Source organism: Mus pahari, chromosome 13, assembly GCF_900095145.1.
Source record: "Mus pahari chromosome 13, PAHARI_EIJ_v1.1, whole genome shotgun sequence".
Lineage (NCBI taxonomy): Eukaryota > Metazoa > Chordata > Mammalia > Rodentia > Muridae > Mus > Mus pahari.
Genome location: NC_034602.1, coordinates 22,665,719 through 22,691,840, shown reverse-complemented (window position 1 = coordinate 22,691,840; position 26,122 = coordinate 22,665,719). Strand labels below are relative to the sequence as shown.

At 49.2% G+C, this 26,122-nt stretch overlaps 1 protein-coding gene and 1 pseudogene across 1 annotated transcript in view; both read left to right on the top strand.

The window, feature by feature from the left end:
- Positions 1-14,029, top strand: part of Ramp3 (receptor activity modifying protein 3) — a 19,682-nt gene extending 5,653 nt beyond the window's left edge. Inside the window, exons 2-3 of the mRNA XM_021211195.1 lie at positions 11,383-11,515; positions 13,035-14,029. Of these exons, the coding sequence (XP_021066854.1) occupies positions 11,383-11,515; positions 13,035-13,290 (389 nt within the window). The 3' untranslated portion in view covers positions 13,291-14,029. The remainder of the gene's footprint in view (positions 1-11,382; positions 11,516-13,034) is intronic.
- Positions 14,030-22,567: 8,538 nt separating this feature from the next.
- Positions 22,568-23,604, top strand: LOC110330880 (annotated as a pseudogene).
- The last annotated feature ends 2,518 nt before the right edge of the window (positions 23,605-26,122 follow it).

Sequence of the window (26,122 nt, the reverse complement as noted above, 5' to 3'; positions counted from 1 at the left end):
GTGTGTGTGTGTGTGTGTGTGTGTGTGTGTGTGTGTGATGGGGGGAGGAAATCTGTTATCTTTCATCTGACTCCTGGGATTCTGATTCTTTCTGACTTCCAGGGTGAAGAGCCGAAAAGGAAGAGGGAGAGGGAAGATGGTCAAGGGGCAGAATGGAAAAGGAGGTGGGGGAGGGGTGAGAGGAGGGAGCCTTGGTGGTCTGGCAGCTGGTCGGCTGGGCAGGCTGACGGGGCTGTTTTAGGCCCAGGTCTAGGAGGACAGGAGTGGGACTGTGGGTCACCAGAGCGTGTGACTGGTGGGGCTTGCCTGGCTGGCATCTGTCTGTCTGTCCAGTTGTTGGGTGGAGGTCAGTTCCTATGCTAGGGTACTGACAGGATCCCAGCAGGGACTGACAAAGCCTGATCTGGAGATGGAGAGACGGTAAGCATCGAGTGACTTTCAGAGCCCAGGGTGGGGAGATGCAACACGGAACAAGGAGGCCAGTGGGAGAAAGGAATGTAGTGTGTCTTTCCCATCATCTGCCTGCATACAGTCCCTAAGGGACTATCCTGGCATGGATCAGGGCCGCCTTTCCACCTCTGCCCTATCAGGCGTGGCAAGTGCTACTGACCAGGGGACAGCTGGCACCTCAGATGCCCCTGGCTCAGACGCTCACTCTGTGTTTGCTCATGGGTGGGCAGCTTTACTTCTGGGTCTTGGCCTTCCTATCGTTTAACTGGAGGAGGCAAGAAGAATAATGCTGTCTTGAGATTGACTGAGAGAGGACGGTGAGGAGTCGGGCACTGACGTGGGGAACAGGCCCTTGGTCTGGGGACATTGAGGCTCAGTGGTCAAGTGTGTCGAGGCCTAAATGGTTGGGCAGGGAGGTTGCTCTCTGCTCTTTTATGCCTTACACCTACATCATGGTCCTCAGACCTGCAGATGGGACGTCTCTGGGGTTTATCAGAGGGTAACATCTGATCCGAGTATGTTGGTGGAGAATGAGCTCTGCGTGAGGCCTGTACACCTGAACGCATATGCACTCTCCCTTGCTCATTCTTAGCCTGCTGTGTACATTACAGTAGACACTTAGGGGGGATTTTTAACAAACAGGGTCCCTCTAGTCCTCACCTCACCCATTAGCAGGCCCGGGATGTGGCCTGGGTGGCTTTAGTGTGCCTACCTGTCAGCTGTTCCATTCTATATCATGTGCTTATTGTCCTCAGAGATAGGATTATCTGGAAGGATTGGGCTTAGAGCTCTTAGCGTTTGTGTTTCTGAGTGGGCCCATGATGGGGGCCCCCACTTAAATCAGGGAGGAATATCTTTGCCTCACCTTCCAAAGGCTGTCTTTCTTTCTGATCTTGGTTGTCCACTTGACACACCTGGGAAGAAGGAGCCATATAACTGAGGAATGGCTTCCATCAGACTGTCCTGTCTTGATTGCCAATTGATGTAGGAGGCCCTAGCCCACCATGAGCTGTACCATCCTTGGGTAGGTGAGCCTGGGGTGTATGAGTGAGGTCACTAGCCAGCAGAGGAAGCAAGCCATGAGCAGCTTTCCTCCATGGTTTCTGCCTCCAGGTTCCTTGCTGCCATCCCCTCCCCGTGAGCTCAGCTGAACCATTTCCTCCTCTAAAGTTGGTTTTGGACGGTGATTACCACAGCAACAGACGGGCAAACTAGGACACCTTGTGTAATGATTCCCTTTGAAGTACTTCAGAGCCTAGAGGTAGGTTAAAGGAGAACTTGGTGTCAGCACCCTGAGATGCACAGAGAAAAAGGCAGTGTTGGGGAACAGTCTGCAGCCTCAGGCCCTGTAGGGGTGACTGAAGGTTGGGAGCAGAGACTCTGTGGGAGCAGAGGGTAGGAAGCTGGGCCCCAGTGATGTAAAGTCTTTCTGTTTTCTTTTGTCTTTTATCAAGACAGGGTTTCTCTGTGTAGTCCCGTTGTCCTAGAACTTGCTCTGTAGACCAGGCTGGTCTCAAATTCACAGAGATTAGCTTTCTTCTGCCTCCGGAGTGCTGGTGTTAAAGGTGTGTGCCACCATCTCCCTGGCTCAGCGCTCAAAGGAGGTTTTGTAAGTAGACGCCTATGAAAACATCAGAATTTTCTAAATCTTGATGTATTTTTTTTTTTTTTCAAATTCTGTTTCTGGGGACAGAGAGATGGCTCAGAAGTTAAAAGTTAAGAGAGCTTCCTGCTCCTCTACAGGACCTAAATTCCACTCTCAGCACCCACAGGAGAACAGCTCAAAATCCCTGGAGACTGACTTCAGGGGATCCAAGACCTGGCCTCGGAGGTCACCTAGACACGGGTAGCATATGCTCAGACAGGCACAACACGTGCCCATAAAAATACAAAATAAAATCTTTATATAAATCTATTTCTTCTTTAAATGATCAAGAGAAAACATCAGATTCTTGTCCCTCTTGGGTTTTGGTATGTGTATTTTGATGCTATTGATAGAAAGATAATGCTTCAGACTGTCGAATCTTCTTGTTGAGTTGAGCCTTCATTATGTCTTAGCTGGGCTTCTATTGCTGTGGTAAAACACTATGATCAGAAAGCACTCGGGGTGAGAAGGGCTTATACAGTTGTTCCTATCATGAGGGGAAGCCAAGGCAGGAACTGGGGCAGGAGAGACCAGGGAGGGCTGCTGCCTCCTGGCCTCTTGCTCAGCTTGCTTTCTTATAGGCAGAACCTTCTCCTGCCCAGGCTTGGCATCACCCACAGTGGGCTGAGCCCTACCACATCAAGAAAATGCCCTCCCCCCCACTTGCCTGCACATCAATCTAATGGAGACATCGTCTCACCTGAGCTTTCCTCTTCCCAGGTGACCTGGGCTTGGGTCAAGTTGACAAAAACCAACCTCCATGGTTGTTAAAGGTCTTCTTGATCTCTGGAGATACATTTTGTTGCAAAGTGTCCCTTGTCTGATAGAACCTTTGGAACTGAAATTATGGTGGATTGTGACCTACCTGGTGGGTGTTGGGAATTGAACCCAGGTCCTCTGGAAGAACAGCCAGTGCTTTTCTCTACTAAACCATCTCTTCAGCTCTCTACCCTGTCTTTTTGAGGCATGGCTTCTCACTGAAGCCAGAGCACACCATTTGGTTAGACTGATTGGCCAGCAATATCCAGAAACTCACCTTTCCCAGCTGTAGTGCCAGGGTTACAGGTGCACAAGACCATTCCCCCCCTCTCTTTGTTTCTTTCTTTTTTTCCTTGTTTATTCTTTGAAATAGGCTCTCTCTCGATAGCCCTGGCTGTCCTGGAACTCACTGTGTAGCCCAGGCTGGCCTTGAACTCACAGAGATCTGCCTGCCTTTGTCTTCCAAGTGCTGGGATCAAAGACATGCCATTCCACCTGGCTTCCCATGCCAGGTTTCTCTGTGGCTGCTGAGGATACAAAGTCAGCTTCTCATGTCTGCATGGTAGATGCTCTGCCAGCTGAGCCAGCATCCCTGTCCTCCTCCCCCTCTTCACTTCCTGTGTGCACACAGGTCCATATGGAGGTCAGAGGTTAATGTTGAGTGTCTCTCCTGGTTGCTTCATTCCCTGAGACTGACTGGCTGGCAATGCTGAGGAATCTTCCTGTGTCCACGTCCCCAACTCTGGGAGTATAGGCACATGACACTGTGATGCTTTTTAAAAAAAAATTCTAAAAAAAGATTTATATTATGTCTAAAGTTGTGTATATGTGGGTATGTGTGTGAAGAGGCCACTGGAGTGCCTTAGCTGGCACATTTAGGTGCTGAGAACTGAATTCAGGTCCTCTGTAAGAGCAGCATGTGAGTCCACCTGTTAAGATGTTGAGCCATCTCTCTAGTCACTTGCTAAAAAAAAAAGGCCACAGGGTCTGAGGAGTGGAACTGGTCTTCATGCGGGCGCCATAGCACTTTGCTGAGTCATCTTTCCAGCCTGGTCTTGCTGAGTCATCTTTCCAGCCTGGTCTTGGCTGGCTGTACACTCACCGTGTAGCTGAAAATGGCCTTGAGCCACAGTCTTCCTGCCTCTACCTTCCAAGTGCTGAGGTTCTAGTGGGGTCCCGCTACCCCCAACTGTCACTTGGTTGAACTTTAAGGTCAGTTTATTAGTTACTCCAAGGGACTTGTGTGATCTTTATAGTAATTGCATTGGATCCAGAGAGCGTTCGGTAACTGACTTAGGTTCTCAGGAGGAACAAAGCTGATTGGATGAATAGATACTAAAAAGGGGATTTATTAGACTGGCAATAGGATAAGGACTGGACAGTCCAACAGCCGATGACATCATACTGAAGATGCTGAGAATCTGCCAGCTGCTCCGCCGTGAGGTTAGACACCCCAGCACTCACAATCGGGCAGTGGGTGATTGCTGGAGAGCCATTGGTTTTCAGTTCATGTTAAAGGCTGAAGAATATGAGTTCTGATGGCAGCAAAGGGTGGCGGCCGCGGTGACAACGGCAGAAAACAGCGAGCGAGCGGGAAGCAAAAGCAAGCAGGCAGAAAGCAAAGTGCTCCCTCCCTAGGACTTTTTTATACCTGGCTCTCTACCAGAAGGTGCCGCCCACATCTAAGATGGGTGCTCTCTGTTCAGTTAACAGAATCAAGAAAAATCCACCACAAATGTGTCAGAGGCTTTCTCATAGATGAGTCTAGATCTTGTCAAGTTGAAGTTGATAGTAATCACGACAGTAGTATTGACATCCTAATATTAAATTCTTCTATTGATGAACATGGCTAACTTTCCATGTATATCGATCCCAGGTTTTTATAGTTCTCAGAGTACAGATGTTGGCCTTGTCTTAGTTAGGGTTTCACTGCTGTGAACTGATACCATGACCGAGACAACATTATAAGGACAACATTTAATTGGGGCTGGCTTACAGGTTCAGAGGTTCAGTCCATTATCATTCAGGCAGGAGCATGGCAGCATCCAGGCAGGCATGGTACAGGAGGAGCTGAGAGTTCTACATCATCTGAAGGCTGCTGGCAGAATACTGACTTCCAGGCAGCTAGGATTAGGGTCCCATACCCACAGTGACACACCTACTCCAACGCATCTACTCTAACAGGGTCACACCTTCTAATAGTGCCACTCCCTGGGCGGAGCATATGCAAACGATTAGGTAAATTGAATACCAAGAATTTAATTCTTTTTGACTATATTATTATCAAATTTATTTCCTTTATTTTTGGATGTTTATTAATACTTTAAAAAGTCTTATTATTACTTTTATATGTATGAGTGTTTTGCCTGCATGTGTGTATGTATGCGCACCATATCATGCCTGTCTGATCCCCAGAGAGACCAGGAGGAGTGTGGTTCTCCAGGTCCTGGGCTTACAGATGTTTCTGAGTACCATGCGGTGCTAGGAACCAAACCCGGGTCCTCTGCAGAAGCAGGCAGTGCTGCCGGCGTCTGAGCCATCTCTCCAGCCCAGCATAACTTCGACAGTGTCTTGGTTTGTCCCTGTTTCTCTTTAGAGTGTGCGACTCACACTTTAGTGCCTGTGTGGCTCCTTTGGAGCTGTGTGCATGGAAGACCATTGCTTTCAAAGTTCAGATACTTTCCAGTCTTCCTTCCCAATTTGGATCTTTTGTTTCTTTCCTGCCAACTGCTTTGGTTTGAACCTCCAGCTCTGGGTTGAATAGAAGTGCTAAAAACAGACGTCCTTGTCTTCCTGGTCTCAGGAGAAAATATCTCAGCCTCTTAACCCTGAGTGTGGTTATTAACTCCGAGATTTTCTTACATAGCCTTGAATGTATTAAGGATGTTGCATTCTCTTTCAAGTGTGTGTGTGTGTGTGTATGTATATATACCAAAAATACATTTTATTTTTTTCCAGTGCTTTTTCTGAGCTGCATGGTTCCCTCATTCTCTGTTCTGCCCTGCACTGGGTTCTGTATGTTGAACAATCTTTGCATTTCTAGGAGGACTCCCCTTGGCCATGGTGTGCACTCATTTTTTTGTGTTGCTGAACTCGCATAGCAGGTGTTTGGGGGGAGGCTTTTACATCTATATGCCTAAGAGTTATCACTTTCTTCCTAAGAATGACTTTGGCTTTTGCTAGCAAGATAAAAGTAGCCTCACAGAATGACTAAGAAAGCGGAGAAGTCTGGGTTTCCTGTTCTGTTATCTGAAGAGATGTGGATGATGTCTGTCAGTTCTTTAGACACTTGGTAGCGTTGGCCAGTTCAGCCTTCTGGGCCTGGGGTTATTTTTTATAGAGTTACTCAGACTCACTTCACACTGTGATTCTTTTCAGGGTTCCTGTTCCTTCTTGAGTGAATTTCAGTCGTTTATATCTTTAATAGGGTCCTGCAGCTGTCACTGAGAATCAGACACCAAGTGACCGGACACAGTGGGCGTTTCTCTTAACAGCTCTGTAACCCCGATGGGGGCGTGCCCTTTCATTGCGTCTGCCTGGCTTCTGGTGCCCTGAGCATTCCTCCCACTGTGATGGTGCTATTCTGACCTCTGACCCCGCCTTCATATGAATGACTTCTCTCAGTGTGATTCTGTGTGATCTCACCTCACTTCCCCTCTGTGTGTTTGCCCCTGTGCCCCAGCGTTTCTTTTTGTGAGCCTAATGCTCACGTGAATCAGGGCCCACCCAAATGGACTCATAAGTTGTTTGGAGCCAAGACTTCAACACACTTTGCCTCCCTCCAGGGGATACACAGGGGATACATGTGTGGAGGTCAGAGGAAAACTTGCAGAAGTCAGCTCTCTCTCTCTCTCTCTCTCTCTCTCTCTCTCTCTCTCTCTCTCTCTCTCTCTCTCTCTCCCATGTGGATCTCAGAAACTGAGCTTAGGTTGTTGGACTTGGCGGCTGGCGCCTGTACCCACTGAGCCATCTCAACGGCTCACTTTTCTCTACCCTTCTCAGCGCTAATGGCCCATCAGTGTACCCCTGTTGTTTTCGACACCTTTGGAGTAGACCTCTGCTCTGTCCCACATTGTAACCCATCTATCTCCACTGCCAGAACTGTGGAGATTTCTGTGCCCTGACAGCCTGCCTGTCCCTCTAGGCGGGACCTCAGTGTTACTCTCCTGGATATTGAGGTGTCACAGTGACTTGATTCTATCACAGGCCTCTCTGGCCTAGGGGCAGACGTTGGCAAAGGGGATTGCAGCTCTTGGCATCCTCAGCTTTCTTCTCTCAGTGTACAGCTTCCTCCTGACCTGCCAGCTCAGTGGAGAACCAACATTATTGGCTGATCAGGCTTGTGCATAGCATTTGCAGAAGTGGGGCTGGGTGGGGAAGGAGCCACTGTCGTTCTGGATTCATTCTCCAAAATGGACAGAGCTCCTACGGCATGTGGCTCAGGGAATGAGATGTGTCTGTTCCTCACAGAGGAAAGCTGTAGGCACAGGCTGGGAGCTGGTGCTGAAGCGGGGGGATACTTCCCCCTTGAGGTTGGCTGGGGTAGGGTCTCTGTAACTGGAGCTGGGGCAGGGGGGATCAGTTTGTGGCTCAGTGTTATGGACTCACTGCTCCAAGATGTTCTCTCTCTCTCTCTCTCTCTCTCTCTCTCTCTGCACACATGTGTATACATGCATGTATGTGTGCTTGTGTGTATGTAAGTGTGTGGGCATGTGTCTGCACATGTGCATGTGTATATAGAGACCCAAGGTCCTTGATCACTCTCCACTTTATTTACCGAGGTGAGTCTGTCACTGAAGCCAGAGCTCTCCAGTCTCACCTAGTGTGCCTGGGAATCTGCTGTCCTTGCCTCTTGAGTTTTGGGGTTACAGGAGGCTGCTATGCCTGCTTAGCTTTTTACGTGGGTTCTGGGGATATTGATTCAGGTCTTCATGCAAGTGACTTGCCCACCAAGCTCTCGTCTCAGCCTGTGTTCGCTTTTGGGCCTGTGCTGCGCTCCTTGGTGGCTCTCTGTACTGCGGCTGACTGGGAGGCATCCAACTTCCTTGGAGGAGGGACGATGGAAGTCTAATGAGAGCTGTCATCATGGTGCACCTTCTGAGAGAGGGCCTAGCTTTGCCTCTGCTCTGGGATGCCTGCCTGAGGTCACCGTCCACAGGATGTAACCTGGGGCGTCTATGGACGGATAGAATTCACTCCAAGCCCGCCAAGGGTGCACTCTTTCGGGTTCATTTCCTACAGAGTGTCTGTCTGTTGAGGACTTTGCACTGCACTTCGTCCCGGGCTTCATCTGCCTGTGGCATTTCTAGGCTGGGGCGATGCTTTGAGGGCAAAACCAGTCCAAGGCTCAGTGTTCCACTCCGTGTGGCCTTTGGCTTTCTAATTCCTTGCCCCAAGCTGTAGGATTTTGGTAGGATTTGCGTGGTAGGTGTCAGAGGCCCCTGGAGCTTCTGCGAGGCCAGCGCTCACCATTCCCTTCACTGGCTGGTGCTATTTTCTTGTCTTCCATCCACAATCAGTGTTTACCGATGCCTTGGAGCTTTGGATGCCTGAACTTCTTGTTGCTCTAAACTGTCTGCCACCTGGACAACGCACACTGACCCGGACAACCCTGTCAGAGCCCACCTCTTCCTGAAACCCTCAGCTTTTGCACCAGGCCCTACTGTGGCCTAGGAGCAGCTCTGGCTGTCCCTTCTTCTACTGCCATTGTCCAGAGCGTGGGTCTTGGGACAGGGGTTACCTGCCTGCACAGGTCAGATTTCCTGGTTATCAGGCTTGCCCTGTCTAACACCCTGGCTTAAGTGTCTTCCATTTCAGAGCTTGGATCCTTGTGTCTTCCTTCTTGCTTCCTGGATGGCAGGTCACCTGAAATTAGGGGTTAATCCCCCTTTTCTTTCCTTCTAAGTACCCATCACAGTTCTTCACACAAATTCTCAGGGTCTTTGCTAAACCTCAAGTGAGGGGGCTGGAGAGATGGCACAGCAGTTCAGAGCACTGGCTGCTCTCATGGAGGTTCTGTGGCCAGTCCCTGGTATCCACTGGTGGCTTGCACTCTGCACCTCCAGTCCCAGCAGTTCTGATTATGCATCCGACCTCTGTGGGCACTGTCCACACACTGTACAGCGGCAGCGAATGCAGGCAAAATGCCCAAATGCACAAGATAAAAAGAAAGCCTTTACATTGTTTACGCCTGTGCAAGAAATGCTTTGCAGTGAGAACTGGCCCTCAACTTTATGTGCAGACTTGGTGGGATCACACAGGGTCCTGTTCTACAGGTGGGAAAGGGACAGCAGCACACTAAGTATGTGGCCGTTCTGTGTGAAAGAGAACACAGGGACACAGACAGGGGCCAGGCCCTGGCTGTGATATTTTGAGTTCTCACATGAGCCAGACCCAGAGTGTGTGGGCGAACAGGCCAGTGCGAAGGTGTAGGAAGCCAGAGGGAGGGGTCAGGAGGCTGTGGATTGCTGCTTTGGGAGAGATGGGTCACTGATACCTGTCTCCAGGGACTGCCCTGGAGAAATCTATCCCACTGTCTCTCACGTGTGTGGAGGGTCCAATGTCCTTCTGTTGTCACAGGTCCCTGGGGTCTTCGGAGTGCTCAGAGGGGAGAAGTGAGGGATCACACGTTGGGTCCTGTCTGTCCTACCTCTCCACTGAGCCCTGGTGACACCCATTGTGCTCAGCCTGGGTTCTGAGGTCTAGGTTTGGATAGGCACAGAAGGAAGAAGGCAGTCTAGGTGTGAGCATCCAGTGCCGGGCAGCTGGAAGGCCCTTTTGTGTCTTGTTCCCTGGCCTGCAGGTGGCATGGCTCGCTCCAGTTCCCTGTGTGCAGAGGAAGGCAGCTTTGCTTGCTGCAGGCAAGTGGTGCGACCTTTTACCAGGGTGATGCCAAGGTAGACACCTGAGGGCCTTGCCCCTGCTCACTCTGAAAATTCACTCTTGTCCCTCATCTGTCCCTTGTCCCTCATCTGTCCTTGCCACTCACCTGTCCCTTGTCACTCATCTGTCCCTTGTCCCCCATCTGTCTTTGTCAGTCATCTGTCCTTAGAAGGAAACTGTGTGGTCTGAGGCGATCCACAAGGTGAGCCACAGAGCCTGACCTGAACCGGGTCCCCAGGTTTCCTGTCATAGTTTGGGTGGGCTGGACCTCAGGCTTTTGTCTGTGAACCTCTGGCCTCTTGGGGCTTCTCTCCAAGGAGTCAGAGAGCTGTGGCCTCCCACCTGAAATCTGGTGGCCCAGTGCACCAGAATGTGCTTAGATCTGAACTCACTGTTCCTTTACGTGGTTTAATTAGCAGCTCTCAGTGCCCAGTGTGAGCCTGACTGGCCTCAGAGTATACATGCATCCATTCATCCCACAAGGTTTTGTTAAAGGAGGGCAGCGAGCAAGCATTTGCCACCACCTGCAAAACAAAAAAACACCCCCCCCCCCAAACCAAAAAACTTAAACATGGCTGCTGTGGGCACAGCTCAAGAGCCTGTGGACATTTACCTTGCTTAGAGATGGGAATACTGAGGCTGAGCTCATAATCGGTGTGGCTAAGTCTGTCCCATTCCAAGGAGGAACTTCTCTCCTGTCTCCTCCAGCCCTTCACTGCTTCCTAGGATACAGAAGTCTGGGCTGTACCCCACATCCCAGGATGCAGACAGCAGGGCTCTACACTTCCCCAGCACAGCACACTCACATGCACATGCACATGCACATGCACACACGGTCATATATAGACAGACACACAGGGACACACACACGGATACACACACACACCCAGACATAGATAGTAGGGCTGTGAACCTCCCACCCCTCCCACACTCTCTTCAAGACACAGTGGGGTTGTACACACCAGGACACAGTTGGTGGGGATCTGTACATCCACCCGCCACGCCGCACGAGCTGGGTATCCATTAGCTACTTGATGGGAGCAACATTGAGCCTAGGGGGAAGGAAGTGGTTTTGCCATCTGCAAACGGGATGGCCATGCATGGACTGAGCTCTGGAGAACTAGATGGCCTTGCGTGGTGGGAAGTAAGGCATTCCCGGTCCCCACTAGGAAATGTGTGTAGAATGAAGGTGTGAGGGAGAGGGGATAGTATGTTGAAATCCTGGGTGACAAGCAGTGTCAGGCCTCAGGATCCCATGAGCTTTCTCATTGCTGCGAACATGAATTGTTCCCAGCCCTGTCATAACCTGCTTGGAATCTGGGAGGTCTGTTCCAGCTCACATCCTTTCTCAGGACTGCTGCATGCACCCTGAGCCATTGGATTGAGTTGGGGGCTCCTGGATATTCCCAGGACCTCTGTCTGCTCCTGACAACTCTGGCCCAGGGCATCCCTGTGACTTTCTCTCCTCCCGTCACTGTTGAGGTCAAGTGGCCAGGGTTGAGGGTGAACTCTGGCTGGTAATGGCCTATCAATGGGAGAGGCTGTGATTACATCAGTGGGGGGGGGGGCTATGCTTACATCAGCAAGGGGTGGGGCTGTGCTAGTCAGAGCCTGGACACCCCTCTTCTCACGGTTGTCCCTCCTAGGTGAGTGTGCCCAAGTATGCGGCTGCAACGAGACAGGGATGCTGGAGAGGCTGCCCCGCTGTGGGAAAGCCTTCGCTGAAATGATGCGGAAGGTGGCTGTCTGGAAGTGGTGCAACCTGTCGGAGTTCATCGTGTGAGTGCCCGGCTGATCATGGGACCCAGCCATTGTGCTGCTAGTGCATGCCTATCCCTGTCCCTTGCCCCCTCCCATACTTCTGCTCACGATCCTCGGCACACTCACCCACAGGCCTTCCAGTGCCTGGGGTCTATCTGGCTTAGTCACATGGAGCTGTGAGAACAGCTGTGGGTAGTGTCTCTGGACAGTTCAGTGGAAAAGTCTTGGAAGCATTGGGTGGGGGTGTCACAGTACATGCATCTTAACACACATGTAGATGAGGGGGCCTTTGAGGCAAAAGGTTTTTCTGGAGTCTTTATGACTCCCTGTCCCAGATGCCCTGAGAACCTGGTCCTGTCTAGGGCTGCATCAGGATTGAAGCTCAGAGCGGGCTCTGAGACTGGACAATGATTCTGGTCCCCTGCTTCTGGTTCTTCTTTGTAAAGGTCACCTGTGAGGTCACAGGTATGTGGTTTAGGCTTTGAGAACCAGCCTAGAGTGAGTGGGGAATCTGGTTGAGTGACTGCCCAGGCAGTGGACACAGAGGACTTGGGACCCTGTCCCTCCCACCTTTCATCCTGAGTCTGATGCTTCTGGCAATTCAGATGGCAATGACATTTTTTTGAAGCTACTTTTTGGAAGTAGCTCTTTCCTGTGAATGGGCAGGTCTCCACTCCTTCCTGGAACAGCACAGGAAGGAGGAGGTGGGTCTCTGTCCTGACCCCATGGGACTCTGGGTCAGGATCCTCTTTCTCCTGAGTTTGTTCTTCATCTGAACAGGCCTGGGGAAGTACCATCCTGGCAGAGATGCTAGCTATGGGCAGACATTCATTCTCTCAGCTTCCCCCTGAGCCTCTTAGGTGACCTCAGCCTGAAAGACCCCCCACAGCAGGGAGGCCACCACCTCCAGAGGCTGCTCGCTGCATCCTGGACTAGGGGGCTACTTGGAAGTCCTTATACACATCAGACTGAACTCTGGATCCTGGTAGTTGTGGTCCTTGACCAGCCTACTGAACCACTGAAAGTCTGGTAGAGTAGATGAGGCTCATCATAAGAGGTTCTCCGGGAACCTTTTCCGCATTTGCTCAAACGAGCAGTTGTCTCGCGTTCTGTCCGATGGGACAGAGGGGCATCTTTTCAGGGGCAGAGGCTGGAGCTCCTAGGCCCACCTGGCTTGTGAGAGCAGACTGATTTGGTTGGGAGGAAGCTAGCCCCGGCCTCAGGAAGACTTTTCCCAGACCTTCAGCATGTCGTGAGGATGAGGGCCTTACAGGTCCATGTGGCTGTGCATTCTGGGTTCCATGTCTTGGGGAAACCTCTATGGTGTTGGGAAGGTTTGTTGAAGAACAGACATCATGGGGCCCAGGGAGCTTATAGCTTCAAGGGAGGAGGTGATGGCCACAGATGTAGGAAAAGGCCACAGTTTTGGTAGGTGGCCAAGTGGGACTGAGCCTAGACCATTCCTTACCTGTCTTTTGGGTCCTGGGCCAGGGCAGGTGTGAGGGGTGTTGGGAGAGCTATGTTTCTGCCTCTGCAGGTACTATGAAAGCTTCACTAACTGCACGGAGATGGAGACCCATGTCGTGGGCTGCTACTGGCCCAACCCGCTGGCCCAGAGCTTCATCACTGGTATCCACAGGCAGTTCTTTGCCAACTGCACGGTGGACAGGACCCACTGGGAAGACCCCCCGGATGAAGTACTCATCCCACTGATCGCAGTTCCTGTTGTGCTGACTGTGGCTATGGCCGGCCTGGTGGTGTGGCGCAGCAAGCACACTGACCGGCTGCAGTGAGGGTCTGCCGGATGGAAGGCCGTGCGACAATGTTGCTCAGAGCTCTGAGAGCAGGCAGACTCGGCTTCTGTCTGGTCTGCTTTGGCCACACCCTCCCTGGCCATGCCAAAGTCCCCCTGACCAGGCTGGTGTGGCCCTTGCTGTCTAGCCTGCCACCTGCTGGGGTTCAGACTGTCCATACAAGTACTTTGCTCTTTCTTGGGCTGGTGGAAGAAAGTGACAAATCCCAAGTTTGTGGACCAGGTGTGGAAATCAACTGTTGCTGAGCCCTGCTCTCCCCAGGCTCCGTTCCCTAGTTTCTAGCTGTTTCTTGGCAGAGTCTAGCTCAGCCTGAACCCCAGCCCACGTCCTGACCCATTTCTAGCCCTGACCCGACCCCTGCTACACTTGGGCAGAGAGGGCCGGCAAGGTCATCTGGAAGATGTGGAATCCGCAGCTCTTCTGTCTGAGAGACTGAGCACATCCTTTGTTGGACATGAAGGGATAGCCTGGGGTCATTAAGAGCCACATGTGACCTACTGACCTACTTGCCTATCTTCTCTGTGATCTGTCATGATTCTGTGTCCAGTATGGGCTGGGGCCGTGGTTTGTTTAGCCCTTCAAAGACACCTACCCTGCAGGTAGAGCGTGAACCTCCTTCTTGAGGGGCATTCCTGGGAGTGGGGAACGTTCTGAGTGTGCTCAGGGGTTCTGTCTGCTGATGTCAGTTCTTTTTGATTAAAGTGTCTCCTTACATGTGGTAGTTCTCATTTTATTTCAGGGTATTCAGGGTTAGTTGGTGGGTCTCTCAGGTGCTCAGAGAATAAATGTCACAGGGGACTTATCCCAACAGGAGAGGGTCTGGACGTTCTGCTCCAGTGCCGTCTCCTTTTCCCTTTCATGGTTTTGCCAGAGGCCCTGCCTGTGGGTTTCAGGAAGGAGAGGCCCTGGTCAGATGTGGCCAGGCAGATGCTGGTCAGTAGATGGTGCTGTACCCCTTCAGGCTCTGTCTGTGCTCCCGCTGGAGGACCTGCATCATTGGGTATAGGCTGCTGACCTCTGTGGTGCAGCACTCTGCCGGGGGTGGGGTGGGGTGGGGTGGGGGGTGTCCTGACTGCCCAGAGAAAGCAGAGCAAAGGCCGGGATGGGGCGTTCATAATCCATGTTTCCCTTTGGGGCATCAGATGCCGTTACAGGCTGGACCTGAAGGGGAACATTGGGGTTTGGAATGAATGCTATGGTTCCTGGTCTCCTCTCTGGGTCCCCTGGCATTGCCAGTGGTGCCCTGGAGAGGAAGTTAGGAATGGGAGTCCACTGTGTTTCCCCTCTGGGAGGCAGGGAGGGGGAAGTGGGAGCCAGAGATGAACCAGGTCTGATCCCATGAGTGCCCAGAAGAGAAGTCTTAGGGAGTCTTAGGTGTGGATCTCTTAGGGGAAGGCCTTCCCCGTGGTGATCTTTAATGAAGCAGCTTTCTTAGAGGATCCTTGCTCATTCACATTATTTACTGGGGGTGGACAGGAGTGTACACACTTTATTCTGAGTGAACCAGGGATTATGTAACTTTGGGGGAAGATTGTGAGAATATCCAGGAAAGGAAGGTTATTGGCTGAAGGCTAAGGCTATCTAGGTACCTCTTAAGCATGGAGAACTCCGGGTGCCATAGCACCTGACTACGTGACTGGGTGCCCGTGGTCCTCTTGGGTGTCATGGTTATGTGTTGCAGAGATGGTACAGAGACAGGTAGGAAGTAGCTCGACTCCCGAGGTTCTCAAATCTCAAATCTGCTGGGGTTTGAGCTTATTCAACCTTACCAGTTCTTGTACCTGTCGCTCCCAAGGCATCCTTCTCGGAGCCTCGGAGATGATGCAGGGGACAGATGAGGCTGTTCCCTGGAGAGGCAGGAGAAGGGGACCTGCAGAGCAGGGTTAGGTCCACTCTGCATCATTCACCACAGAAGCAGTTGTGCTGCAGCTGACCGTCAGTGGAGGATGGGAATGGAAGCAGAGGAACAGCTGAGAGATGTCACAGCCTCAAAGAACTCTAGGGCTGGAAATTCTGAGAAGTACGGGAAGTCAGCAGATCATAATCATTAAGGATGGTTTGAGCAGATCTGATTCTGAGACCGAGAGATTAACTTAAACGTACTCAAAGAAGAATCTGTCTGTCTGTCTGTCTGTCTGTCTGTCTATCCGTCCATCTGTTCATCTTCCAGTTTTCCGTCAGAGTAACAAAATACATGAGCTAATCACTTTAAAAAGAAAAAAGTTTAATTAGTTCATGTTTTTGGATCATGGTTATTTGTCACAGTGGCAGCCTAGTACAGCCCGCCAGGACAGTGTGGCAGAGGCCCTGGCAGCAGGATAGCACAGAGGAAGGAGCAACGCCCCAGTGGCCTAACTTCCTTTATTGGACGTCATCTCCTAAAGGCTCCATGGTCTTCCAGTAGTGCTACAGGCTGAGAAAGAAGCTTCGAATACGTGGGTGTGTGTGTGAAAATCCCAGCCTCGCTCTTCCCTTCCTTTCTTACTAATATCCAGGTTTTTAATATTCATGTGAAATGGGTAACAAGGGAAGTCATGCCAGCTGGGCATTTGGACTGAAAAAACAAAACAAAAGAAAAAAACATCCTGTATAGTCTTGGCTCAGAGAGGCAGTAAGTCAGGAGACCTAAACTATGAATTTATAACAATAAAAAGCAGAGTGGGCTCAGGGAGATGGGGAAGAAGGGTGGGTCAGGCAAGAGTATGTAGGGAAATTCCACGAGGAAACCTAATTTATCCTAACTAAAGAAAGGGTAACATCAAGAGAACCATTTATATATCAAAATCCACCGAGATATGTACACACACACACACACACACACACACACACACACACACACACACAAACACGACAGGGGCAAGGAGGTAAAACTCTCGCCCTCCACGGCATCCTGGAGATTGCCTTACCATTGGCTTCCACGACTGAGGGGCTGAAGAGAGAAAATGCTGAGATGCTTCCTGGGGAGAACGCCAGAACAGCCCCGCCCCCACGTGATGTGGGCGCCTCAGATGCAATCAGGAAGCAGAATGAAAAGGAGCATTCAGCTCTACAACAACAACAAAATCGTCCAGAAACTCCCAAAAGAATAGGAGGAAATCAATTACGATTAAGTGACGAAATGGGAGAGAAAGAGACCTGGTCAGGGAAACACGCTTCTGTAAAAGGAGCGAGAATGAGGTCAGTGAGACAGCCGTGCGTCACTGAGCTCCGCCACCGGGTTCTATCTCGAACCCACAGGATGGAAGGAGAGACTCTGATCTCCGCATATAAAACCACACGGTGTGCGTGCGTGTGTGTGTGTGTGTGTGTGTGTGTGTGTGTGTGTGTGTGTGTGTGTTGGGGAGGGGCCAGACATGGGAACAGGATGGTGGCAGTTTCTGTAGCCAGAAATTGAAACATTTCCTGACAACAATGGAGAAGCTGCTGACGGAGAAATGTGGACATCCAGCCCCTGACACACAGCAGATCCTTCCTGAGTGTCTGCTGCCTCCCCGGAGCCAGCTTTGAGCTCAGCACATCCTGTGACCCACAGGTCCACACCCTCTGAGGCGGCTGTGCTTCCCTGATCTTTTGCAGAGGAAACTGAGGCCGTGGCACAGCTCTGTTATGTTCTCAATGCCACACAGCCATGAGCACTGTGGAGTCTGTTAGCACAGTGGCCGGCATCTTTAGGTCAAATCCCACGGCTTGAGTCAGGCCACGCCTCCCTGCCCCTCCCTCTGGGACTCTGTGCTGTGCCTTGACAGCTCTTGATTTATGATACCTGGTTCTTCTCCGAGCTCCTTGCCATAGAAGCTGTGATGAACGAAATCCTGTGATGGGAAACTTCCTGCCACTCCTAAAAATTATAAAAATGTCAAACCTTTTCTTAGTTCTGGGAGTTTGGTCCTGAGAGACTTCCGAGGGAGACTTATTCAGGGAGATTGCTTTGAAGAAGCTTCTCTGGCTCCTTCCTCGCTATCCCAGCCTTCTTGTGCTGGTTCTCTCTCTCTCTCTCTCTCTCTCTCTCTCTCTCTCTCTCTCTCTCTCTCTCTCTCTGTCTCCCCCACCTCCTCTGTCATTTAATCCCCTTTCCAGACTTTCAAGGGAAGCCCATCCTTCCATTTAGCACACCATCATGTATAGATCTCCATATATTGTATTGCTTCTGCATAATCACCCCCACTCCCCGTCAACATACACTCTGAGGCCTCCTCCTCCTAATAAACCTCACTGTAGGCTGTAAGAACTGTTAGCTTCCTTTGCGGACTGGCTGTGGCTGCCTTGCTTCTTTTATTACATAGAAAAGATCAGCCATGGACTTATATGACACCAAACACTGGTGCTTTGGGCCAGTTCCTCGTTGATTTGGATGTGAGAGAATTGTAGCTTCTGGACTGACCCGGGCTTATCATTGCTTCTGTCTGGATTTCTGTCCTGCAGAGACATTCTCCACAGCAGTCAAGGAGTCCTGTCCCTAACTAGGGTTGTCTATGAATTTCTGGGAACTCATTGGGGTGTACACCTGAATGGTTTCTCTCATCTAGTCTCACATCACATCACTAGGGTTCCACCTTTACCACTCATGACCAGTGGGGACATCAAAGTACAGATGATAAGACCTGGCCTAGGTCACCTAAGAGCAGGGATAATTAAAGCCTGTCCCCACTCCTGCTTCCACCATGCTGTCCCCAAATCCTGATCTATTTGTGATGGATTTCTTCCTCTTGTTTTGAATGAGAATGGCCTTAGAGACTGATATGCTTGAATGCTGGATCCCAGTTAATGGAACTATTTGGGAAGGATTGGGAGGCATGTCCTTGCTGGAGGAGGTGTCACTGGGAGTGGACTTTGAGGTTTCAAAAGCCCACTCTCCCTCTCATCCCGCCTGTGTTGCCATATAACTTGCCTTCTGTAAGTGTGGCAAGCCCCTACTAGATGATTTCTTTAATAAGAGTTGCCTTGTCATGACCCTCACAGTAACAGAACAATAACTTAGAAGCTGGTACCTGGGGTCGGGTATTGCTGTGACAGGTTTGGCTATGCTGTTTCTTGGAAAAATATGGAAGACTTTGGGACTTTGGGCTAGAAAAGTCATGGAACGCTTTAATCAGGACTTAAGTTGGCCATCCTAGTAGGAGCTTGGAAGACTTAAAAGCAACTCAGAGTATGGAGGCCCAGCTCAAGAGGTTTCAGAGGGGCCTAAAGACCATACTTGCCATATTTTGGGAAAAAAATGTGGCTGCTTTCTGCCCTTGTTCAAAAGCCTTGCCTGAGGCTAAACTATGGAGTTTTGGATTAATATTATTGGCAGAGGAGGTTTCAAGATAGCCTAGTTTTGACTGGTGGCTTGGATGGGAATGACCCCCATAGACTCATGTGTTTGAGTGGTTGGTTCCTAGGGAGTTGCACTACTAAGGGGTGTGGCCTGGCTGTAGTAGGTGTGGCTTTGTGTCACTAGGGAATGGGTTTTGAGTTCTCAGAAATTCAAAACCAGGCCTTGTAGCTTAAAGTTTCTCTTCTTGCTGCCTAGAACTCTCAGCTTCTTCTCCAGCACCATGTCTACATGTGTTCCATATGATAATAATGAATTAAACCTTTGAAACTGTAAGCCAGTCCCAGTGAAATTGTTTCCTTTATTAGAGTTGATGTGGTCATGGTGTCTCTTCACAGCAATAGAACCCTCTAACTATGACACATGGTTATTAGTGATCTTATGATCACTATGATCTTTTTTTATTTTTTAAAAATTTATTTATTTATTATATGTAAGTACACTGTAGCTGTCTTCAGACATCCCAGAAGAGTGCATCAGATCTCATTATGGATGGTTGTGAGCCACCATATGGTTGCTGGGATTTGAACTCATGACCTTCGGAAGAGCAGTCGGCATTCTTAACCGCTGAGCCATCTCTCCAACCCGATCACTATGGTTTTATGAATGATCTTATGATCTTTCTTATGAATGATCTTAAGATCTTTCTTATGAATGATCTACAGTCTTATGAATGATCTACAGTGAAAACTTGGGGCAAAAAGAAATACAAAATGCACACTTTGAGAAGAAAAGGGACGCTGGGAAATGTAATGCTGGATCCAAATTTATGTTCAAAGGGATGAGAAGGTTAAAGAAAAGCCTGATGCTAAACGGAATAACGGGAGTGGTGGCCTCAGGGTGAGACCCAGGTAACCCCGAAATCTGTGAAAGGAAAATCCTGGAGGGATTTCCTCCACCTAAACAGCACCACATGTCTAATATCATGGAGAAGGTGCTTGTACGTCAGTCTGCTTGCAGGTTTCTTGAAGTGTGTCCAGCACTCTCACAGAGACTTCTGTTCTTGCTGTGAGTGGCTGGGTTTAAGTCCTTGTTCACTGAGTTTTTGAAAGAGTCCTGTTTGGGTTATTGTGTTTACCATGTTTCCTCCTGCTCTGACACAGTTCCTGGTAGGAAGGCGGTGGTGGTTTGCATGAGAAATGTCCCCTAAAGGTTTGGGTATTTGAACACTTGGTCCCCAGTTGGTGGCGCTTTTCGGGGAGATGGTGTGGCCTTGCTAGAGGCGGGGCATCCCTTGGAGGTGCTTTGAGCTTATATGGGCTTGCTTTTCCCCATTCACTCCCTCCGCTTTTGCTTGAGGTTGACGATGTGATTTCTTGGTTCCCTGCTTCTGTTACCACCTTGCTTGCTGCAATGATGCTCTGCCATCCTGGACTCTTATCCCCCCGGAACTGTAGGCCCCTCGATACTCCCCCTTCCTCAAGTTTTTTTTGGTCATGGTGTTTTGTCACAGCAACAGAAAAATAACCAGTACAGATGGCTTATTTGGGTTTACAGTTTGTGAAGGAACACAGTCCATCATAGTGGGAAGGCATAGTGACTGGAGCATGGGACACATGTGGTCACATTGTGTCTACAGGCAGGAAGCATCAGCAGACAGTAAGATCAGGCTGAAAAACCCCAAGGCCTGCTGTCCATGTAGCTACATCTTGTTCTAGTATCTAAAGGTCTGACAACCTTTTAAAACAGCACCACCTGCTGGAGACCAAGTGTTCCAACACTTAACCCATGGGGAACACTTTGCATGTGAACCATAACAGTTGTTATTCATATCTTGCTTTGTGGTTTGTTATGAAAGGCATGAGGTCAATCTAATTTTTTCCTATAAATGTATTTGCTTTTTGTGACTAGAGGCCATAAAGATTTTATCTTCATTCTTAATAGTGATATTTAGTTAAGTGTTTATGAATACTACTAAATAATTTATTAAAATGTCTTGCCTTTGCTTGGAGGCCATCAGGCTCCAATGATAGCTCTGAACCCAGGGCCACACAGCTGGCCTGGGTTAATCTTGGAGCATCACAGAAGACAACAAGCAGACCTGAACCTGAGAGAGATGTTTGTGGGGAGGGTAGCAGACAGAGGGTGTGGTTGGGAGGTGGAGGGTGGGAGGGAACAGTCAGTGTACAAGGTGCATACACATAAAATTTTAAAAAATGCAATTTAAAAAGAGACATGTCTTGAAGCTGGGTTGTTCTGGGTTAATCTTGTTTCTCACAAGTGCTCATATCTCCTCTGATTTACAGACTTCGTTTTAGAGTGTGGTTTTGGATACTGGTTAGCTTCTTCAGGGACTTCCACAGTACAGGTCTTATTCCTCCTTTGTTTGGCTTCTATCTCTACTTCTTCCTGTCTGGTCGCTTTCATTTCTTTCATCCTGTTATTCTATTTTTTTTTTTAAGTCCTTCTGGCTCCCTCATTGCCTTTCTCTGACAGCCTTTATTAAAATTGCATTTGAGCTTATTCTGCTCTGCCTGCTTTCTGATTTATTTTCCATCTATAAGGTAATTTTGTATTTTCCTTCCCTTTCTTTTCTGAGTCCCATGAATTCTTTCCCTGTTTGGTCCAGCTTTGCTCTCGGTATTTAAATCTCAGGCTCGGTGGCTTTATTTATGTTTTTTTTTTTTTTTTTTTTCACTTTTAAGATGGCTTTCTGGAAGACTCGGTTTATGTATCTGCAGCGCAGCAATGTATTCGTCAGAAAGGTTTTAAACTATGTCTACTGATCCATTTCTGGAAAAGACGCCTGTCATTTAAGGAACGATGTTTGCGGAAAGGAACTGTACAATTGCCACTGTGCACATTTTGCTTCTAGCCTGCCTGAGAGGGTGGTTGGGGTTTTTGGTGTTCCTGTGTTTCACTAATAAGACTCCCCAGCAATGGTTTCCCGTTTCCTAGCATTGAAAGGCTGGTGAGTATAGATCGGTCTGTGCACCTTGCACGGCTGACCTCCTTCGGTCTCATAGTCACGGAATAGGTTCTCAGTGAACAGCTGGTGGGACTGAAGGAAGGCATAGCCTTCCTTTTTTTTTTTTTATTTCTATTTATATTTTTAAAGATTTATTTATTTATTATATATGTAAGTACACTGTAGCTGACTTCAGACACTCCAGAAGAGGGCGTCAGATCTTGTTACGGATGGTTGTGAGCCAGCATGTGGTTGCTGGGATTTGAACTCTGGACCTTCGGAAGAGCACTCAGATATTCTTACCCACTGAGCCATCTCACCAGCCCTAGCCTTCCCTTCTTAAAGGGCACTTTCAAGTAACTTCTCACCAGAGATTACTCCTGTGTGTATTTCAGAAAAACAAAACAAAACAAAACAACCTCATAAAACCAAAACCCCGCAAAACCCCAGAGGGGATTCATGTGCAAGATTTGTTTTTTAAAGAGAGGGTTTCACAGGCCTTCTGCCTCAGCTTCTGAAATTCTGGGCTCTTATCACCCAGATCAAACTTTTAAAAAACTATATTTAATTATTTTTGGAGTGTAGACATACAGCTTTTCTGATACATATTTTTTTCAAAGAAGGGAGTATGAATTTCTTCACTTGATTTGTACATTTCTTCTTTTTTTTTTTTGCCTCAGTTTTCTGTGGGTTTATTTTTCCTGATTTATTTTTGTAATACTGGAATAGTCTGTAGGATTTTAAATTAACGACGAAGCTTCCTGTCAACCTATCATTGCACCAGAGCTCGGATCAGGTCACTTGTGGTTTGGACATGGGAAGTGATGTGGTCCAGATTTTCTGGTTTCCTTTGTCATTCGGGGTCTTACATCTCTGTTTCTCACTTTCCCTTCCATCGCTCAATATAATTTCTTTTTTTAAAAATATAATAAAGACAATTACCAATGCTGGAGTCACTGTCACTGAGCCCAGACCATGCTGCTACCCTCTTGTCGCTCCCAAGACTAGCGGATCCAAAAGATTCAAAGTCCAAGATGGCAATCTCCAAGGACCAGCTAATTGTGAATCTTCTTAAAAGAACAGATGCCCCAGAACAAGATTACAGTTGTTGGGGTAGGTGCTGTTGGCATAGCTTGTGAGTTGTTGGGGTAGGTGCTGTTGGCATAGCTTGTGAGTTGTTGGGGTAGGTGCTGTTGGCATAGCTTGTGCCATCAGTATCTTAAAGAAGGACTTGACAGATGACTTCCCTTGTTGATGTCATGGAAGACAAATTAAAGGGAGTGACGATGGATCTCCAGCATGGCAGCCTTATCCTTAGAATGCTGAAAGTTGTCTTCAGCAAAGACTGTAGTGTGACTGCAAACTCTAAGCTGGTCATTATCACAGCGGGGACCTGTCAGCAAGAGGGAGAGATCCAACTCATTTTGGTCCATTGAAATGTAAACATCTTCAAGTTCATCATTTCTGACATTTTGAAGTACAGTCCACGCTGCAAACTGCTTTCTGTCTCAAATCCAGTGGATATCTGACGTACATGGCTTGGAAAATCAGTGGCTTTCCCAAATACCGACTTATTGGAAGTGGTTGCCATCTGGATTCCGCTCCGTTCTGTTACCTGATGGGAGAAAGGCTTGGGGTTCACCCGCTGAGGTGTCACGGCTGGGTCCTGGGAGAACATGGCGACTCCAGTGTGCCTGTGTGGAGTGGTGTGAACGTTGCTGGCATCTCCCTGAAGTCTCTGAACCCAGTTTTGCGGACAAGGAGCAGTGGACGGAGGTTCACAAGCAGGTGGTTGACAGTGCGTACCAGGTGATCAAGCTGAGAGGTAACACACACATCCTGGGCCATTGGCCTCTCCATGGCAGAATTGGCTAGGAACATAATGAAGACCCCTAGGCGGGTGCATCCCATTTCCACCATGACTAAGGGTCATTATGGAATCAGTGATGATCCCTTCCTCAGTGTCCCTGTATCCTGGGACAAAATGGAATCTCAGATGTTGGAAAGGTGGCTCTGACTCCTCAAGAGAAGGCCCGCCCTCTGGGGAATCCAGAAGGAACTGCAGGTCTAAAGTCTTCCTGGTGCCCTAGCACTTCACTGTCCGGGGTGGCAGGGTTTCTATGGAGACCACACATTGTCTCCTTCCCTTCTGAGCTGTGGCCAGTGCAGTTGTGTTAAGGTGGCCTGGGAGAAATCCTCAGGTCCCACAGCTCTACCCTGCTGCTCAGTGGTACTTGTGTAGTAGTAACTTGGTTAGTGCGACAGTCCCACTGTTTCTGAGACACACTGCCAACTGTGCACAGGCTTCGGTTATCCTGTGAGCCTGCTGCATTGCTGGGCTGCACACCTGCACCAAACAGGCCTAGGCCAACAAGTTCCCAGTTAGTCATAACCTGGCTCCAGTGTGTAAGTCCATTGTGCATAACTGTTCTACAGGATAATTTGTGTACTATATGTGTCGGTGGTGTACATTGCAATATTATGTAAAAATGTAAGATCTGCCTGTGGATGATGGAACCACCCAAGTGTCATGCCAAGAAAACACCAAATAAACCTTGAACAACAACAACAACAAAAGCCAATTACCTTCACTTACTTATTCTTGTATGGGTGGAGGTGAGGGTGGGGGTGTGTCACAGTACTGGGGAGGTTATGGGTGTTGCTTTTCTCTGTCCACCACAAGGGCTCCAGGGACCTAGCTCAGGTCATGAATGAGACTTGGCACCAGCTGCCTTTTCTTGCTGGGCCATCTCTTCAGTCTGCTTACTCATCACTTAATTTTCTGTTTGTTTGTTTGTTTTTCAAGACAAAAAAAAAGTGTAGTTCTGACTGTTCCGGCGCCCACTATGTAGAGCAGCAGGCTAACCTCAGACTCAGAGATCTTCCTGCCTCTGCCTTCTGAGTACAGGGATTAATGGTATGTACCACTATGCTTAGCTTAATCTTCAAAGACCTTCTTTCTTATTGCAGTTTCCTTCCTCAGAGGCCAAGTGTTTGCAGTATACTCCCTTGTGTCCTGGTTGCATCCATTCTCAGTCCCAGTCAGTGGGGCCACACACTGAGATTCTGCTTCAAAACCAAAGACAAGACCAAAAACAACTCCAAAATCCTCTGACTGATTGTTGTTATAAGTTTCCTCTGAGGTCAAAACCTTTAGGAAAGAAAACAACTCAAAATAGCTCCAGGAAGTCCCTGAAACTAAGTAGAACCAGGAGGCCCCCTCCCTGCCAGAGTAAGTTATAAAAGCTCAGAGTTCCCCTTGGAAGATCAGAGCCAAGCTTCAAGGAAGATGCTCAGATCAGACCGGCTGAGCTGCCTGCAGGCTGTGCAGTGTGCTTCAGGACTGTCACCAGTGCTGGGGTGGGCCTTGGTGCTGTAGCTGTCATCTCTGCTCTCACAACTAACCCCTCACTCAAACACATGTAAGTAACCCCAACAGAACTCATTAGTTCACCCAGTTGGGCTTTGGTGATCTGCCATGGGTTCCCTAGCGGGGTGAGTAGATGTGTGCGTGCATCTCCCTAGGAAAACCTTTGTTAAGCGACACTAATTGAAAAAGGAACACAACTAAAAAGTGATTGATGTCAAGAGAATACGGAGCTCATCTCCATAACCAGGAAACAAATCGCTCAAGCAAGAACTGGGCAAAGGAGCTGGGCATGAGGGCACAAGTTTAATCTCAGCACCTGAGAGACTGAGGCAGGAAGGTCATGTGTTTGAGCCCAGCATTGGTTACCTAGGATGCTAAAACAGAGAGAGAGAGAGAGAGAGAGAGAGAGAGAGAGAGAGAGAGAGAGAGAGAGAGAGACAGGCTAGAGCTCCCTTGAGGTGGAAGGCAGCAGTCTTCACCATGTCCCAGGGCCAGAGGCCTCCGTGAGCTAGCCTGTTGGCTGCAGACCCTGTCAACTCAGCAGGCCATAACTTGGTTGTTGTACATTTTGTCTACATTCATGGCCCAGAGACCCATCTGAAAGTCCATTCTTCATGACTTGGGTATGGGAAATGGCTGTGACTTTGTCAGGAAGAAAAGGCCACAGAGCTCACGGGCTGCTTCTGGTCACCTGGCTCACTCAGGGTCACCCGGTTCTTATCCTTCCTCCTCTAAACCGACACCTAAGCTTTATTTGAAGATGGCTGACAAGGTGAATGTTCCTTTCCAAGTTTAAAGAACTGGACATCGTTGGAGCTGGAAAGTGCCGACACATTGACTCAGTCACCCCACAAGCCGTGGATGGGGAGGCAGAACTAGGTCCTGGGGAGTCAGAGATCAGCCACGCCTTTAAATCTTACATAGCTTAGAAAAGGCAGCCAGTTCCCGGGATGGGAAGGCAGGGTCTGAACTAGCTGCTGGTGAGAGCCATTTTCTGACATTTTGTTGCTCAAGGGCATCGCTCACGGTGATCAGTGCTGGGGTCATAGGCAGAGGAGAAGGCATACGTTCTGTGTGGCAGTGTTTCCTTCTTTTTAGGGGAGGGGAGGCAGTAGAAGTGGTGGAGGAAGATCTGTAACCCGGCAGGACTGTGCCGGGCTCTTGCTTGCATCTTGCAATGAACTGGGCGATGTCCCTGTCTGGGTCAGAGTTTTGCTGC